The sequence below is a fragment of the Sander vitreus genome, chromosome 10 (genome assembly GCF_031162955.1).
Source record: "Sander vitreus isolate 19-12246 chromosome 10, sanVit1, whole genome shotgun sequence".
Classification (NCBI taxonomy): Eukaryota; Metazoa; Chordata; class Actinopteri; order Perciformes; family Percidae; genus Sander; species Sander vitreus.
In genome coordinates, this window is record NC_135864.1 from 9548345 (window position 1) to 9568085 (window position 19741).

A 19741-nucleotide genomic window follows, 5' to 3' on the forward strand; every position below is an offset into this window, starting at 1 on the left:
TAGTTTCTCAGGATTATGGCTTAAGAGACTTAGGCTATGTTTAGACGGAAACGATCTAAAGAGAAAACGCAAAAGTGGCGTTGCATTCTCACTTTTTATTCCGCGTTTACACGAGAGTTTTTTGTAGGGGAAATCTGCGTGCATATTGTGACGCAAAAGTGTGTGAAAGTCAATGTAGTATGCACGCCAGGCGGCTAGGTGGCACTGCCACACAACACCACCAAGGCCGTACCACCACGTAGAACCTTCCTTCTACTTCTCTCCTTAGTAGCGCGAAACCAAAACATGTCGAAGCGAACAACAAAAGCTTGTCTAGAAAGACAAGCTGAGGAGGAGGCTGAAGTAGACCCTCCTCTGCCCGCTGGCACTCGCTTTCTCTCTTTCTCTTCATCCGCAACGTTGTAGCCTACTCTGGCTCAAATGAATAGCCTACATATGGTCATAGAACTATAACAACCTTATCCACATTGTCAAAATCATTTAAATATTGAGCCATTACATTGAAAATCTTTTAGATAACAGGAGCCTATAATTTCTGTAGCCTACTCCGTAACAACAGACTACCTGGACGCCTTTTTCTCGTCTCTCTCCACTCTGATGTCTTCAGACTTTCGCGTTTTTACCCTTTAGACGGTAACGCGACAGTGGATCGTTTTTAAGATTTCCACTCTGAAGGGTGGTTCCACTTTTTTGCGTTTTTAAACCCCAAAAACGCCGTCGCCGTATAAACGAAAGGCACATCCGATAAAATATTTTTTCGTTTTCACCCGCGAGCGTCATCGTGTAAACAGGGCCTAAGTGAAAACAGAATGTAGTAGTTACAAAGTCGACCAGTAACCAACAGTGTTAATGGCAGTGCAGAAAAACTGTATAATGCCAACTTTGGATTTCACATTTTCACTTGAACTGACAGTTTATATAATCCTTTAACACAGGTTTTATGCTCTTACAGCATTCAAATAAATTCAAAACACATGATTTTTAAGAAGTACTTAGAGTACCAACAAGTAATATGCATGTAAACTGTGGTTACAATACACACTCAATATGTGTGCATCAGATTATATTAAGTCAGAGTAAACCCTCCGTTGCCAAGATCACATTGCAGTCTACCAAGCCGACCTCCTGTACAGTGAGGTGTACCATTGAGGGATTTCATTTTTAATTTTGCTGAATTATATTCACTTCATATTGGAGCTGTTGTGCTAATTAGTTGGTAAATAATTTTAAATCAAACATGGATAGCGGGTGTCCACTCCACCCAGCAGGGGGAGAGACACTGATGAGCAAACTGACCCATGATTGCTCGATTCAATTAGCTCCAATTAAAAGGACCATGTTTCTTGCTACTGTAACTCAGTGGAGCTTACAGGAAAAAGTACACTTAGGACCACGGCTGTATATTCAATTGCATTGCTGTTATTCTGTGTTCATGAATGCATGTATACAGTAAACATGTAGCAAAGCAAAAGAATGCAGCAGGATGTGAACTCAAACTTGAGATCTTTATTGTTGATTTTTCCCATAAAAGAAAATCAATTAATTAATTAAATGTCAGGCTTTTCTTTTAAAATAATTACCGTATACTGTTTCATGATTGCAGGACTTTTCAGCATAACATCATTGTTTGTGGACTGCATTGTCATAACGTTTTAGTGTTGTTTTTGTGTTTTCAAATAACAATATCGATCTTGAACACGTATTATGGTGTCCGATTTCAATTTAATGAATTTTTGTGAACATTAGGGGTTTCGTTAGCTGCGACTGTCCCTTCAATCCTATGTGTACAGATCGCACTCTCACTCACACACACCGGCCATTTAGCAGGAAGAGGGGCGCTGCAGGCCCTGGAGCTCTGTCAGGGCAGCGGCGTTTGGTAGTCCATTAACCCAAAAAACGGTGACTTTGCGCGGAGATGGAGTGCCGTGGGCTGCCAGCCGTGACGGAGCTCCATCTACCTCCCAGCAGGCCGGGGTCTGTGAAGGAAGGCAGGCCGGGCGGCGAGGCAGCAACACAGGCAGCACCGGCCGCTGAACTCCGACACACAGTCGGACAAAATTTACAATTAGCCATCAATTTTCGCCCATATTTGGCCATATTTGACCTCTACATAGTTGATTTCTCGCATAAAAAAAGTCTCAGAAGTGAATTTAGTGGTAAAATAGCAGATGAACAATGTATACTATTTCTGAGATCTGCACGACCTATTCAGAAGACTAAGCTGATCTCAGATCAGTGGCGTAGCCTATGTAAATGTTTGGGCGTGACAAAGATAGAGACTAGAGCCAAATGAGGAGGAGCCGCTGAGTTGACGTCAAATCGGCGGCTCGTTGAGATTTGCTCGTTTTCAGAGGCAGTTTCAAATTGTGAGATTTGCAGAGGAAAGAGGTGTCAATGAGGTTCTATGTATGTCCTAGTTACCCACTAAACTGTCATTATTCAACTATGACAAGGTAAAATCGGTTTTGCATCCTATCACCCCTTTAAATGAAAATGTTACTGACTTAACCTTTAAATATCACATCCACTTGTGTGTCACATGCTATTCTCACCACCTTGCGCGTACTGTCGATCCTACTCTGTCTAAATGCCCACCTTTAAACAAATTTGTGTAATAATATATTTTCCGATGTGGAAACTCTGCCCTTAACACTGCACATACGTCATCATTCTGCACAGTGAAGCACAAACATCCAAGTAACGTAACAATAAGCAAAACACATTTTTTAATAACGATGATCTAAGGAATGTGTGACCCAAAATGGTACCTATCAATTAGAGGAGATAGACACAGAACAAATGAAAAAGTGAGCAAAATGAAAGAGTCATAGTGCAGTTGTGCGAAAAAGAAAGATACAGAGACTTCCCCGGGGAAGATATCAGTCGCCAGTCTGGGGAGCGATTGCAATCTCCTGTATATAATAGCTTCACTCTCACCTCTAGATTTCTGTCTCATAAATCCCTTGTAGTCAAGAGTGCAGAGGTCAGAGCTACACAAAGCTTTGTTTATTCTTAAACATTATTCTGACAAAAGATGGAGAAAATATACCTGCAATTAGTGTAGTTTGGAATACACAGTTTATAGGAGTGAGGCTCAAGATGAAGTAATATAAGCATTTTTTATGAGTGAAATCATGACTAACTAGTGCATGCAGGGCAATGGTTTGCCACGAAAGACAGACATCATTCCTACTCATCCTCTTACTAGTTAGCCTCGGGCTGTGTTAGAAAGTAAAGAGCGGCATCATGGGATGGAAGAGCCCTGCATGCTTTCAGCGATTCATATGGAAATGAGTTTGTGATGGGAATAGAAAACTGTATGCGTATTAAAAATGAGCTAAGACAAATATGTTTTCAGATCTTTGCCATTGTGGAGGAGCAAATCCTAATTTAATAGTCTGGAGTATTAGGTAAGTTTGAGATTCATATTGGGCCACTTGTGTACTGTACATATGATTGGGATGATGGCATTGTGCAGGCGACCTAAGCACCCCTGCGAAATGGCTGTTCACTGATTTATGCTGAGTCAGACACCATTAGCTATTATCCTCCCCCTCTCAGGATCCAACCCTGCACTAACGTGGGTCAGGGGCCACATTACAGATACACCTTCACTGTGCAGTCTTATCTCACAATGCATTGCAGGATTTCACTGGTCACTGGAAGTTTCCAGAATATTGAGATACAATGGAAACGTAATTAATAAATAATTAAAAACAATTAAAGAACAATTTACCCCTAAGGTCAACATTGTGATATTCATTGTATTCGAGGAGCTATTTCTGACAAAGTTCAGAAACTCTTGCATATGACTGTGTAAAGTTATTATTAGCTGACTTGTTTGAGAGATTTTTCAATTTATTTCTGGCTGCAATATATTATGGTCTCCTGAGATCTTTTTTGTGGAGATACTGGTTGTCTTTACTTCTTCTATCTGATTGGTGAACATTAATGAACAAAATGTTGTCTTAGGCAGTAGAATATGTTCTTTCTGCTACCACAAAAACCACTTTAACTACTTTAACCTTGATGTCACATTGTCTACATTGTGCCAGTTAATCCATATTAATCAGAGATGTTTACAGAAATGCAAGCTACACTGCTAAAAGGATTTATCCTTCAAGGCCGAAAAAACATGGTAAAATCAAAAGTGTTTCTGCTATAGAAACTTCTCTTTTTCTTCTACAACTATTGAATACTGTAGGTTACAAAATGTACCATCCTGTTTTTTGTCAAGGACACAAGCAGCACACTACGAATCTGTGAAAAAACAGCACACGACAAACACAATCAAATTATCAGGGATATTATAAGAAAATTGAACAATAAGCAGTGTATCCAGCAGTGAAATGTATACATGCACACACATAAATCCACTGCACATGAGCAGATAGTTGAGATGTATTTGCAGAAGTTGGCCCAGGGCAGCTGCCTACTTATGTGCAACATTTGCTCCTGCACAGGAGTCACTTCAGCTGGTGCTACTGATGATGCACTTGCATTATGGTTCCCTCATTCAGCAGTGCCCAGATGAGGGGGTCACATCACAGGCTCACTATACTCGGATTACAGACTGTTACAAAGACACCAATCATTATACTGATTAGACACCTTCTTAGTAAACCATTGAATCACATGGTGCTGCAGTGTGTGTGTGTGTGTGTGTGTGTGTGTGTGTGTGTGTGTGTGTGTGTGTGTGTGTGTGTGTGTGTGTGTGTGTGTGTGTGTGTGTGTCTGTCTGTCTGTCTGTGTGTAAGGTGGTTATTACGTTGGAGGGGACACAAGAAATATCCTATACAGAGGTGTGTGTGTGTGTGTGTGTGTGTGTGTGTGTGTGTGTGTGTGTGTGTGTGTGTCTGTCTGTCTGTCTGTGTGTAAGGTGGTTATTACGTTGGAGGGGACACAAGAAATATCCTATACAGAGGTGTGTGTGTGTGTGTGTGTGTGTGTGTGTGTGTGTGTGTGTGTGTGTGTGTGTGTGTGTGTGTGTGTGCGTGCGTGGAATAGAGTACATCTATCTATCTATATATGTATGAAGACACTATTTAGTCAGACCTTAAACACATTGACCTAGCCCTAATGCAGCAATCTTTGAAAATAAAAATAGAAAAGCACATTTTCCAATATTGGTTCACAAAATGAAAAATGGCAATAACAGATGTGTTTTCTTAGTTGTTGAAAGGTACTGCTTTTAAAGCAGGGAGTGAGAATTTAGCTTTGCATTAACAATAAACTGCATTAGAAAGCTGTTAGACAGGCCAGTGCACATTTGGCAATGTTTTACAAGTCAGCAGCAATGCAGAGCCAGCCATATGGTGCCCACGAACTAGCAATAAGCTTCATACAGTAGAAAACTGGAGGAAAGGGAAAGTAAATACATAACAAAATGAATAATCAATAAATATCAGCAACTGCCAACATTTGCTGCACAGATGCCATGAGAACACATCAATATTTTAGGCCTTTGGCCAATGACACACATTAATACTGAAAAGCAGTGCATCCCCATCTAAATACCATAGAACATAAATGTTGAGATGTATTTTGGTAGAAAAGCAGTGTTTTGAATTTGGAATTGGAATTGTTATATGTCTGTTTTTTGTTGCACTTGATTTGTGTCACTTGGTGCAGACAAGTAAACACTCAATCTTATGTATTTCATTTTGGTCCTCATTTTGGCCATTTTAATTATTTTCTTAGGTTCACATTCAGTAATGTTTCTCTTTAGATGGGTATGCCATCATATTATCTTTGCACCATAGTCTGTTTAAGCCTGGGGAAAAATTCAGATTATTCCTTTCTTGGTTTAAATTTAGCACAACTGATGACACACCAAATGAGGTGGGGATGGTTTGCAATCCTTGCAACCTAAAAACCTGATGATTGATGAAATAATAATATTTTGCCCCAAATATGGCGTTATAGTAGCCTGACAAGCCAGACCCACATCAAGATGTTGGGTCTGGGAACTCACCATTGACGGGGCTCAATCCAAGGGGCAGGATAAACGGTTGTCTTTTAAATTCTCTCTGCACGCAATAGGATAGCGCTACAACCAGGCAGAGCAACGAAGAAGGTTGATAGATTCAACTTTTGCCGTATCCGGTCGGGCAAAACTGCGAACACATCTTCCTTTTTTAAGAATGAGTTCTGTGCCGTTAAAAAAGATATGTGTACAGGTATGGGTACATGTACACAAAAGCTAGATATGTCTCATCTAATTTTAACAAGATCACTTAAAATGTGGTGGGTCAATCGCAATCTTTTTTACCACAAAAGTACAGAAAGTGGAAAAGGGAAAGAATTCAATTTTTATTACTTTTTGCTGTGTAATAGTGTTTGCTTGAGCTTGTACTGTAGCAGCCCTGCACAAACACAAAAATGTTTTCTTTTTATTTATTTTTTATGACATGCATATTGAAATGGATCAAGAGTAAAACATTGGCATGACAATGGACTAAAATAATTACTTTTTTCTCATTTTTAAATAACTTATGAGTTGGAATATCTATCAAACTGACTCTTTCTTAGATTTATTTGAATGGTTATGGTACAATTTCCAGAATAATTGATTTATTACCATTATACCATACCATTTGCTTGCACATTGTTTGAATCCGTTTCTAAATCGGATTTAAAAAATATTTAGATTCGAGACCTCTGCTTAATAGCTTTTTCAACCTTTGTGTTAATGCTTATAATCAAAATCATAATATTATAATAATCATAATATTCTTCTAACATTGAATGATGCCCTCCAACTTATGTAGCTTTTGTGTATTTGTTGATTGAGTTTGATCACGCTTCTCCATGAACAGTATAAACTGGCAAGCATTTTTTTTCATAATTGATTTCTTTTATTCTGCCACTTTAGTATGTTTGGAATTGTTTCTTGGAACTAGGGTGCAGTACATTTTTTAACATTATCAAACAGAGACGGAGAATATGTGTGAAAAACCCTTATACGTTTTTCTGGCTTAGATTTAGAGAAACACTATCTGAAGTGACACTGAAGCTGCACTTTTTATTTCTTTAACAGTTAATTTGATTTTGTGGTACCTATAAGTACCTATGCTCACCAGGGAAACATTGTAACCAGCACTGTTGTGCATTGATCAGTATCACATTAGTAAGAGGAAAACAGAGACAGCTGACAGATTCAACTGATGGTGGAAAAAGCGAGAGAAGGTAGTTCTTTATTAAAACCCTAAGAGATCGCCAACCAAAATTTAGACTTCAACTTATCTGTATTTGAATAAGAAACTAGATGGGAAGAGGATTGTAGCAATGTGACATTTGTGTGCGGCGAGGTCCATCAAATCTGTTGTCATTCTATACAATACTAGTAAAGGCACCTGAGCTATTTTTCTCTAAACCTGTTCTGCCATATTATTTGTAATATTAATTAATTCACAGCCACGACAAGGTCCATCCTGAGTGACTAATGTATTTCTCTCTCTCTTTGTTCTCTACCTCTTTTCTTGCAGAACCGTGACAGAATGGTCGACTGTATGAGCAAAGTCATGCTGCACACGGTCATCTCATGTTGGCCACCATTCCTGGGACTGGCCCTCGTGGCTGTCTTTGTGGGTTCCACCCTGGGATGTCCCTCACGCTGCGAGTGTTCAGCGCAGACCAAGGCGGTTGTCTGTCACCGCAAGCGCATGCCCAGCATCCCGGATGGCATCCCGACCGAGACAAGGATCCTGGATCTGAGTAAGAACAAGCTGACAATGATCAACCCTGATGACTTTTTTGCCTTTCCTGGGCTTGAGGAACTTGACCTAAGTGGAAATATTATTAGTTATGTTGAGCCTGGAGCTTTTAACGCCCTTTTTACCATGCACTCACTTAGTCTCAAGAGCAATCGTATAAAGCTCATTCCTCTGGGTGTCTTCACAGGCTTGACAAATCTTACCCGACTGGATATAAGTGACAACAAAATCGTCATTCTACTGGATTACATGTTCCAGGACTTGCACAATCTAAAGTTTTTGGAAGTGGGTGACAATGATCTGGTTTACATTTCTCACCGTGCATTCAGTGGACTTTTAAGCCTGGAGATGCTAACCTTAGAAAGGTGCAACCTTACAGTTGTACCCACTGAGTCCCTTTCCCACCTGCATAACCTGGTCAGCCTCCATCTAAGATACCTCAGCATCAGCACTTTACATCCTTACTCATTCAAAAAGCTGTTCCGGCTGCGGCTTTTAGAAATTGATTTTTGGCCTTCACTAGACCATGTGCCAGCCAATACCCTGCATGGCCTCAACCTGACCGCTTTATTCATAACCAACACCAACTTGTCCTCCTTCCCTTACCAAGCCCTGAAGCATCTTCCCTACCTGACACACCTGAACCTGTCTTTCAACCGCATTAGGCACATTGAAGGGGGGATGCTGATGGAACTGGTTCGGCTTCAAGAGCTCCATCTGGTTGGAGCTCAACTCACCACCATTGAACCATATGCCTTTCAGGGCCTGCGGGGACTGAAAGTCCTCAATGTCTCTCATAACCGACTGGATACACTGGAGAAGGGTGTTTTTCAGTCTCCCGAGGCTCTAGAGGTTCTTCTGATTGACAACAACCCCTTGGTGTGCGACTGTCGTCTCATGTGGATCCTACAGAAAAGGCACTCCATCTTCTTTGGAGATTCACAGCCGGAGTGCAGCACACCTGAAGGTATTCGTGGCAGGCCTTTTAAGGAGTTTAAGGAGACTCTCCTGTCTTATTACGTGACATGTACTAAGCCAAAAATCCGTGAGAATAAAACCCAAACAATCACTGTGGATGAGGGCCAGCAGGCGATGTTGCGCTGCAGTGCTGAGGGGACACCAAGGCCCATTGTGTCCTGGTTGTCCCCACGTCGACGAGTTCTGACAAGTAGGAGCCATGGTAGAGTTACCCTCCACAACAATGGCACACTTGAGATCAAGTCAGCAGAGGTGCAAGACAGCGGAGTGTACCTTTGCCTTGCCTCCAACAGTGCTGGGAATGACACCCTGATGACTTCATTGGCGGTTAAAAGTCTGGGATCACTGTATGCTAACAGGACCCAGTACTACACAGATCCCAGCAATACCACTGCCAACGGGACGGCCGGTGTGACCCTCGGTTTAGACCTAAAGACTATTTTAGTGTCAACTGCTATGGGTTGTTTCACATTCCTGGGAGTGGTCTTGTTTTGTTTCCTGCTCCTTTTCGTTTGGAGCAGAGGTAAAGGAAAACATAAAAACAACATAGACGTTGAATATGTGCCTCGGTCAAAGTCTAACGGCACTAACGTTGACTCGGCAGAGGGACAAGCTGGTCCTCGTCGTTTTAACATGAAAATGATGTGACTTCTTTTATAGATTAAAGATTCTGGATTGTGGAAATGCCTAAAGTACAATGTATTTTTTTGAAAATCAGACTACTGAACTTCCCACTGCTGCCGGGAGAGTGGTAGTGAATCCATTTGGGGCATTGTAACAAGATGAGAAGTACCTGAAATCGTGGATCTTGACATAATGCTTGGATACTGTTTAAAATACTGAGAGGCATAGTAGGACATCCTCTTCAACGTGGATGAGGAGTGAAAACTGTTGCCGCTATGGGGATCTGAAGGAAATAGGTGTCATTTATCAGCTTTTTGAAATTTATATGCCCATAAAAAAGAACGCTTCAGTTTTGGGTTGTATCTACGGACTTGGCTGAACCATGTACATTACAAATTTGTATCTAAGCTATTAACCTACTTTGTTTAGTCTTGCGCCATGCTTATTCACTGAACAAATCAATGAAACAGACCATCATTTCCTATGTTCAATACTTTGCATATGTGTACCTAATGCTAAATTATGTATTCATAGCAATATCCATGGGATGCATTAGCCAAAATTGACATACCACATATGTTAAGCAAGAACATTCTTCAGACTTTTGAAGTTCCCATGGATTCAGGAAGGGCTTCTATGGGTAATTATCTGTCCCTGCTCCCCCAATTGACTCCTAGATATTAAAAATATATATATTATTTATCAATGAAAAAAAGAAGAAAAAAGACTATTTATAAAAAAGGTTGAGCATTTTGCAAATCAGTTCTCAAACACTGTTCAGGATCTAACCAAACACTTGGATCATCATATCGATGATCCAGTGTTGGTCAAAGTACCTACATGAACCACCTTTTTGTCCTATTTTTGTCTTTTTTTATTACTTTAACTGTACCTTTGCTGGTTGGCAAAATACATGTGTCAATTTTACTAAAGTGACATTTGCATAATTTTCCCCAGTAGAAAATTTGGACTTTGTTGTGGTAGTTCCTCATTTTGTTGTTGAATCATTTAGATTGTGAACACTTCAAAGTAAAAGTTTTAAAAAAAAATGTATGTGAAATAAATGAAGATGTATTTGTACCAATGAGTCTGACTAAATGGCTAATACACAATGAAATAATGTTCTCTTCAGCCTTACTGATAGACATTACAGTCTTCTTTTAAGTATTGCGAAAACAAATTTATGCTAGTAACATTGCAACAATGACATAAGGAATTTGCACTTTATTCATGAAACTTAATCTTTAGGTTTACAAAAACACTCACATCAAAAGTGACATGTCCACTATTTGGTACAACATGAAAGTTTATTTAAAAATACTAGCTATTTTGTTACATTCATATACCATACTTACAAATACCAATATCTCAAAGGATGCTAACATGGTCTAGTGATACACAGCTGTAATACGTGTTTTAATTACTTTGATAACAGTAATTTGTTAATAAAAAAAAAAGTATTACTAATATTATGAGTTAATAATTTGGACAATCCCATGACAGTACATAACGTGCATAGTAAATTATCAAACATTTACTGTTGTACTGTATAAATATATTGAAATCACAGTTAAATTACAAATATATCTTCCATTGCATTTCACTTCAGTTACCATAAATGTACTGAGCCTAGTTGTCATACATAAGCTCCAGTTAAACTTCATATTATGCTTTGTACAATTTCTTGAAAGAAAAAATGTTACCCAAGAACCAAGAAATTGTTTTGATGTATGCTTTAATCAGTTATGACCTCACACACTGATGTGTTCTGACTATAGTGCAAACATCAGTACAAGTCCGAATATTTTTTATGCTATTAATTGTTGAATTTGTGCCATCGTATTCAGTGTATTACTCATAATTACATTACAGTTTTCTCTAAAAAATAATACATTATAAATTGACTGTAAATAAAAATGGTGTTTACATGTCATTTAGAATTTTTCTAATTCAGTTACTTATACATAAAACGTTGTGCTTTTTAAAGTAGTGTGTGAAACAATCAAGAAAACTTTTGACCAGTTTCCGAAACAGCATGAGTTGTGTGGTGAATGCACACCAATACTAGGTGCTGGTCATGGCAATGTTGCATTTCAAAAGGAAGATGGCTGCACAGTGACTTGTTGATGATGTTGTCACTGATTGAAGATTCGGAACAGGTGATGTATATATGCATAAGGCTGTTGACATTTGTTTTAAACTTGCTTTGAAAAGGACCAAATAAGGTACAAAATGAGGTGATAGAATACAATCACTGGTCTTTAGTGTACATTCATTCTCTTTCAAATTCATCAGGTTCTGACCACATGCTTCAACAGTGGAATTTTGTAATAAATTGGCATTGTATTTCTTGCAACTCATTTTCAGTGTGTACAAAAGAGATACATGTTTATAGAAACTGGACCCCAAAATTAAACAATATTTAGCTTTTGATTATTTAACTTTTGCTAAAATCCTGATGATACAGTGAGAAGAAGCACTTCTTCTGCTGTGTTCTTTTTATTTTACAGAAATAAGGATAAAGCATAATTCTCTGAGGTTTATGGAAATTTTCTCTGAGCAATTACCACATAAGAATATTTTTTTAAATATGCATAATCTTGGCCTCCTGCTGATACACACCTTCATTACCTGCATCCCTGTTTCTGGTATTGAATTAGTGATGCAGGGGGAATTGTGCACCCACTAAGTTGAAATGTATTTTAACTTCTCTGCATCAACTGCTGATTAACGAATTATGATCCAAAGATATGGTGTTATACATGCATTAAGAAATACTTGCTAAATGACTGTAGTGATAATACACAGTAATTGATTTTTGTTAACAACTGAATCTAAGTGTATGATACATCAGAAATTATTGGCTTCTTTTTCACATTTTCTTTCCAAAGCATGCATCTCTTGTGCTGTCCCTCATTTGTGCAGTCTCATTAAGAGCCACAGAGTATATTTGGTTTCTGAGCCTGCAGTCCCCTGGGCTGCTTCAGAGACTCAGAGCACCAAATGTTATATCTCCTCCAAAAATACAAAAGAAACAAGGTTAACTTTGTAGGTCAGCGCTGCCCACGTCCAGAGCGTTCATTTCGTCAAATTACATGAAAAATGTGTTGTGAGAAAGACTGGGCATTTCTCCTACAAATGAGGCCCCTAAAAAGTAACTCATTTCTTGTGTAATGAGGTCTTTGGTTGCACTCATATAAAAAGGGTACATTATATTTCCCAAATAGCACTAAAAGAAATATTCTGCACTGTATAGATTCTGTTTAAATCGCAGCCTTTCATCTTTAATGATTTGAAAAACTTTTCTTTATAGGAAAACAAACTGATTGTGTTTACATGCACACTTACCAAAGATCAACAACAAGACAATCATTTGCAGTAACATTTTACATCACCAACGCCAACACACTTTTATAGTATCCTAGTTATGTTTCAAAAGAAATCTGACAGCTGGAATAGACTGATATTATTCTGGGTACAAAGTGTGTACAAAAGCTGTAGGATTTTTTTAGTTTGTGTGAATTTCGTTTCCATGGTGCTATTCAGAATAATCTTTTTGTTATGCAGACCTCTTTATACTAATTGATTGCATTTTGATTGGACTGGTGCTTTTGGATTGCATGTTTAAAGCTGTTAGCACTGTGTGGCTGTTTGTCCCCCTCTTATCAGTTATTGACTGATCTGTCTACTCTTTATTTTCAGACTAATTAGTGAGGATAATTTTGCAAAACAGATGAGAGTCTCCAGCCTAAAGTGACTAATGCAGTATTCACTGAAATAGAACAATTATTGGCTCAAGCTGCACAGAAAAAGACATATCACCATAAATCAATGGAATACATAATTTACACTTCAGTAATTACAATTACTTCAAAGCTTTTGTAAATTCCTTTAATAACCACTAATAGCTACTTTCGTTTTCTTCTGCCTTCATAGAAGAAGCCATTGTGACTGAAGTGACCACCAAAACATCAACATAGATGCTCAAAGCATTTTTGCAACATAATGTTCCTATGTATTTCAAATTAAAGTATGTATCAGTGGTTTCCAAACTTTCTTTTGCCAGGCCCCACACATAAGATTGATTGACTGATTGAATGATCAATCTCATTTTATGTTAGCTTTGTGGTAGTCTGGCACAACAGTACATTGCCAGGATACATTGCCACATTGCCACAGATGTCAGGCTTTGCCCCTCCCCTTCTGCTATCTGTGTTATCGTTCTCAAAATCCATTTGTTACAGGAAACAACAACAACAACACTCTCCAAGCTACCAAGCTAAATGCTGGGAATGGCAAGTTTTGACAAAAATATGGATTGTGCAATAATGCAGGCCTGCTTGGTTCTTTTGGCAAATGGTTGTAAAGAGTCACAAAGAACATGTTTATGGCATTTACTATCTAACAGGGACGTCCTAGCATGTTTGCACACCAGTTATAGAAAAAGCTTATTACGCAGGGCAAGATAAAGACACGAAAGAAAGAAATGCTGCTGGCCAGTTCTCCATTATATACAGATCACAAGAAATATTCGGCGGCAACGATAGATGGAGAGCCATGCTGCAAATGCCAACGGTGACTGATTGGTGGGAATTGCTGTGGACAAAGTACATATTGCGATACACTGGTAAGAGCAAATTACATTTAACCATGTATCCAGCTTATTTAAATAGCTAAAATTACTGTATGATGTAAACAAAAACAAATTATATTTTATGTGGCATTTTTTATTGTGGGAATTAGCCATTCCAGAGCTCACCGCTCTTTGTGCAAATGTTCCACCAAAACAAGTTCCTTCCCGAGACTACTTTGCAGAGGCACCGATGCTGCGTCCGGAGCTTAGCACCACCCAATACTATTGTGACTGGTTAAAAGAAATGCAAACAACCCAGAGTGTTTTTTTTTCTTTCCCAGAATGTATGTGTGATGTAGCAAGACCTTACTCCAGAGCTGACACACTGTGGAAATAGGTCTGGCAATGTGTCACCGCAGGCATAACCACAACTCTGGGAATACTTGATATTATCGTTACCTGTCTAGGGTCTTCCAAAGTTTGGCTGCCGTGCATTTGAATCTACAGAGCTACACACTCGTTACCGTTGACCTTTCAAGGCGCCACCAAAGCAAGAAATAGTGATGACGTATACCTCTGCTGCACTTTGCCTCTGTGCTCTGTGCCCTGCCTCGCGGTTTTACATCATGTGCAGGCGGCCCGCAGAGCACATCCCCCTGTGGGACACTGGAAGACTCTGACGGCCAACCCTTGTAGTTAGTTAAACTGTGTGGTGCCAGTTGCCTCGGCCTAGTGCAGTAGATGTTTTTGCTAAATCTAAGCCATGTTAACTCCCTCATACATTCCTCTCAGAAAGTGTGTTCTTTTTTCGCCACGGCCTCTTCTGACTGAGGTGTGACTCCACGAAAGCGTGACACACGAGTGTCGATGACGTTACCCACGCAGTTTACTAATCACTCACGGACCCTCCAACTCTCACACACATTGGCCAACTCTGGCAGACTCGCTCCCTCCTCGTTTTTCAACATGAAATAAAAAATGTCAAATTTGAAGGTCGCACATGTGCGAGTAGATGTAAAACCAACCTGCCCCTTGGCTCCGCTGCCGCTTGGCTCTGCTGCCTCTTCGCTCCGGCTTTCGAACCAGCTCAGCCCTTAGTCCGGCGCTGATCAGCCTCAATGCTCCCGTGACAGTTCATTTGTAGACAGTTAAGATGCGGACAAATAACATTAACACAACTTGATGGGGAAAAAGGTCTGTTCTTTAAGTTCCGCTTTTGTAAAAAAGCTGCTGTGACGCAGGCAAGCCACACCCACCTCAGCCTGGCAAACCAATAGGTGGATTGTGCCTTGACAAATGCGAGACTAGCTTTGTGGTAAGTCATCAAAGTTACAATGTTTCAACATTTTCTGAACAGTAGGGGCAAAGCTCCCCAGTTTGGGAACCACTAGTATAGTATGTTGTGATTTTGTTTTTGTTTTTAAACTAAATGCCACAAAAATCATACATGACAATATACTGTAAGTATGAAATTCAACTAAGATGAAGAGAACTAAGATACAGTAGCCATTGTGAGGCTGTAATTTGAGTCTGCAGGGCTTTGAGCTAATTGCTAACGTCAGCATGCTAACATCTATCTATAAATTGCAGGAACGTCTGTCTGTCTGTGTGTTATGCGCATGTCTCTCGAACCGTTAGTCCGATGGATTTCAAACTTGACAGTTGTCTTGCTACGGGCACGAGTAAGTGCAGTGTCAAGTTTGACGTTGTTGATATTAGAAATGCAAAAGATATCATTAAATATATATTGGTAAAAGAAGCACACATTGGCTGTTGCCCTAGCCGCTGGCCACTCCCCCTCTCTGACTGAGCAGAGCGTAGGACCAGAAACAGACAGGGTTGAAGAAAGCAGCAGAGCTTTGGCTGCTAAAATGTGAAATACACCTCATCGCGAATGTTGTATGGAATAAGGTTGTCGAAAAAAAGGCGCTTCAGATTATTCCTTCACAGCGCTGTGCAATGTGAGAAAATCTCCGAGCTGAACCGGGCAGACACAACACTATTCATCAGACTTAACCCGGGTTAATTAAGTCTACTGCTAACTAATAACATTACCGTCGCCAAAATACCCCCGCGAATCAAATCCCCTTCTTCACTGTTAACCGTCAAGCCACTAAACCTGTATGGAAATTAACACCTCTGCTGAAATGTTAAATTTGTTAACGATCATACGACACAAGACAACATCGTCTCTCTCTCTCTCTCTCTCTCTGTGCGCACACACACACACACACAGTCCGGTTCTGGTGGTTGATTAACGCAGATACAGTATGTGCCGTTTAGCTCTCATAACGGGTCAAGTGGGTAGCGCACTGCCATGAGTCCATGAGGCTAATGTCTGATTACTCCATATTTTCTTTTTTTAAAGATAATTTTTTGGGCCGACCACATTACTCCACATTTTCATTGTGATATTTTGTGATTACATTTTACATTTTGAACGTTCTCTGTCAGGTAAATCAGTAAATTAGTAGTAGGGTATACTGGGGACTTGCATATGAAGTGGTTTGGGGTCCTTCTGTAAGTAATTTTGGGGTAGAATTTGGTTTTGATGAATTCTACAAGCAGCAATACCACAGGCCAAGCAATCGGCCCGTTCCAAACAGGCACATTTTCAACGGGCACTGCACTAGTTCTTATGACAGCGCCAACATGCCAACTTTGATGTTTTACTATGTTGATTAAACTATGCTAACTATCTTAGTTCAGAGTGTTAACATGCTAACGTTTGCTAAATCACTAAATGACTGCTCGTTATTTATTTAAGGGGCCACCGGAGGAGTTTTGGGACCTTTATCCAAAAAAGACATGACCCTCCCCTCGCCAGTAAAAAAATTTCTATGACCCTCCAAAATGATTTGGAAAAAAGGCATGACCCTCCCTCAACAATTTATCAATATGTGCTATACTGGTTTTTGGCAAATATATATCATTATCATAATATATATGATTTCCATTGTATTTTTTATTTGAATACATACAAGACTAAACCTCTGCATTCTGATCTGATGCATCACACTCCACTGTTATGGTGTGGTGGCCATTTCAGTAGATTTACTCACTAACGTTGTGGAAACAAAATAAGCATGGAAACTAAATGCACAATTCCTGCATTACTGCATTACTTCAAATACTAAGTTACTCCTCTAGTAAACTAGTATTCACATGAAATAAAACAATAAAATATTGAGACCATTCAGCAAGGCACTCTGGGTAACATTCACACAAACTGGTTGCTATGGACTCGTCACTGGGCTTTCTCCACTTCGCCGTTTAAACGAAGTGGAATAAACGTATAAAAGTCCAAATCTACACAAAACCTGCAATCAATTAGTAAGCTGACATCAAATGTGGCATTTAGGAAACCTTTATTGCAACCTTGGCACGGTAAGATGTCCAGACATAGTATAACAGTCATTTTCGGTTTTTTGCGTCCTGCTGCTCCCATCGTCAGCCAGATAATATTTTTTTTTACTAAAGCAGTATATGAAATATGATGTATTACCTACCACTATTTAGTTGTTTTGTGTTATTTAAGATATTTATAAAATATCTGATCACGCCAGAATTATTCCACTAATTTTTTAAACAATGCAATTATCCGTTTCAGCCACCAGGGGGGCAGCTCCCCCTGCCCCATATGTCTATGCCCTGCCCCACAGCAAACTCATGGGTCAGACCCATCTGGTAGCGAAGGAGGGCAGAGACTGAGAGAGCTACATGGAGCTACATGGAAAAATATGCACCAAACAAGCCACTTTGAAATGTTGCTGTTTCATGAATACAAAAGTTGGGTGACCCCCTCTGGACTGAAAAATGTTGGATGACCCTCCCCTCAGCAAAGAATAAAAAGACACGACCCTCCCCTATTTTCCTCCGGTGGTCCATTCCATAAATACCGAACGGTCCCTAAGTTACAGAAGAAGAAACTATTATTCGTCACATACAATTGTACAGTACGATGTAGTGTAATTCTATCCCTGCAATTAACCCATCCTAAGCATTAGGAGCAGCGGACAGCCACATACAGCATCCGGGGAGCAACTTGGGGTTCAGTGTCTGCAGACAAGACAAGCATAGCTGAGGTTGATGAGAATGCTACTAGTTTTGCAGGTATTTGGGGATAAAACAAACTATAGAACAAATTAAAATATTGACCTGATGAGTTTATAGTTCATCCTGAGGGAAACATAAATGTCTGTCCAAAATGTTATGCCAATCCATCCAGTTGTTGGGGAGTTATTTTATGAGGTAACAACAATACAAAACTGCTGGTGGGACTTGATAAATGTCTGTACCACATATTGTGCCAGTCCGACCTAAAAATGTCATCGCAGTACATCCAATTAGTTTTTAGATATTTGACTCTGAACTAATGTGGTAAATGGATTGAGTGAACCATAGACTTAAAGCAGCAGTAGTAGCAGTAGTAGTAGTAGTAGTCTTGTGAATAGAGAAGCTTTCTTCAGTACCTCTAAATAAATCTTTTAAGATGCTGTAAGGATACAAAACAAACAAAGTGCAACCCCCCCCCCCCCCACACACACACAAACATACACACAAAATCACATGAACATGGTAGATGGCTGTGAATCAATGAATAAGCTCATATAAAAGCTTTAGATGAGGATGGCTTATGTATATCTGTAATCTGTGTAATGTCTGCAAACAACTCCCAGGAATGTAAAATAAAAATCCACATTTGCTCACTGAGATCCCTTTAGTTTTGAATTACACACCACATTTTTGATAGATTCCTAAGCCCTACAGGCCACTGAGCCCATGCAGCACATAAAAGATCATGTAGACCTGCGACTCAAGTGAGAAAAATGGGAGCTGTGTGGTTTTGCTTTGATGAGTGAGTGGAGCCGGTTTGAGCTAAAAGACTGGGGCAGATGTTAGCCGGCAGGTTTTGGCTGTGTGTGCTTTCATTAGGTTTAGCTTTCATACGCTCCCCGGTGACAGGCTGGTCTGCTAAATGAGCTCCCATGTGAGCCGGCTTTAGTTCCAACCCAACGTCCAAAAATTGTGGCTGGCTGCAAAACTGGAAGACATGCATGTGCTGCTATCAGTGATGGGAATAACAACGTTATAAATAACGGCGTTACTAACGGCGTTACTTTTTTCAGTAACGAGTAATCTAATTGATTACTCTTCCCATCTTAACAACGTTGTTACCATTACTGCCAAAAAATGCGGCGTGTCACTATAATTGAAGCTGTTTTTTTCATCAGACCAACTAGATCTCTTTTTAGTTAGTGGACAGTGCACTAGACAAGTGCATAAATGCTGACGATTGAGGCAAGCCAATCAGAGGTAGTGTTGGGCAGGTGTTCGAAAGAACGCATAGTCGGACACACAACGAACACAAGCGAGTCAGTCAACGAGAGACAGGTATGGCGAGCCCAAATAATCCAAAAGTAGCCTTCTCTAAATGGAAGTATAGCCATTACTTTTCCCTCCAAGAAATTAAAGAATTGCACATTCATCGTGAAATGCACATTATGCCCTGGGCAAAAGTGCCTATCCACGTCGGTGTCAAGTAATTCAAACTTACTCAAACTTTAAATAACTATCTGTACCGTGTTTTCTCAAATGTGTGCAAATGTTCTCCTACAGTATGTCCCACTGGCTGCAGGCACACAATGAACTACTATTTTGTAATGAACTGGCAAATGCCTCCATAAAGAACCGATCCGTTTGCACTACAAAGAGTGTAATTTATTTTTGGTATAGTGCTTAACAAGCATAATTTAATTTTAATTTTAATTTAATTTTGCCCAGTTGTGGCCTTTTGAGGGGCAATAAATATAAAAATTTCCAAAACATCTATTGTGTTATTTGTAAGGCT

The 19741-nt window shown here is 39.6% G+C and overlaps 1 protein-coding gene across 1 annotated transcript in view; it reads left to right on the forward strand.

The window, feature by feature from the left end:
• lingo2 (leucine rich repeat and Ig domain containing 2) overlaps positions 1-10356 on the forward strand; it is a 106362-nt gene extending 96006 nt beyond the window's left edge. Inside the window, exon 2 of the mRNA XM_078261332.1 lies at positions 7488-10356. Coding sequence (XP_078117458.1) covers positions 7500-9341 — 1842 coding nt within the window. The 5' untranslated portion in view covers positions 7488-7499 and the 3' untranslated portion in view covers positions 9342-10356. The remainder of the gene's footprint in view (positions 1-7487) is intronic.
• The last annotated feature ends 9385 nt before the right edge of the window (positions 10357-19741 follow it).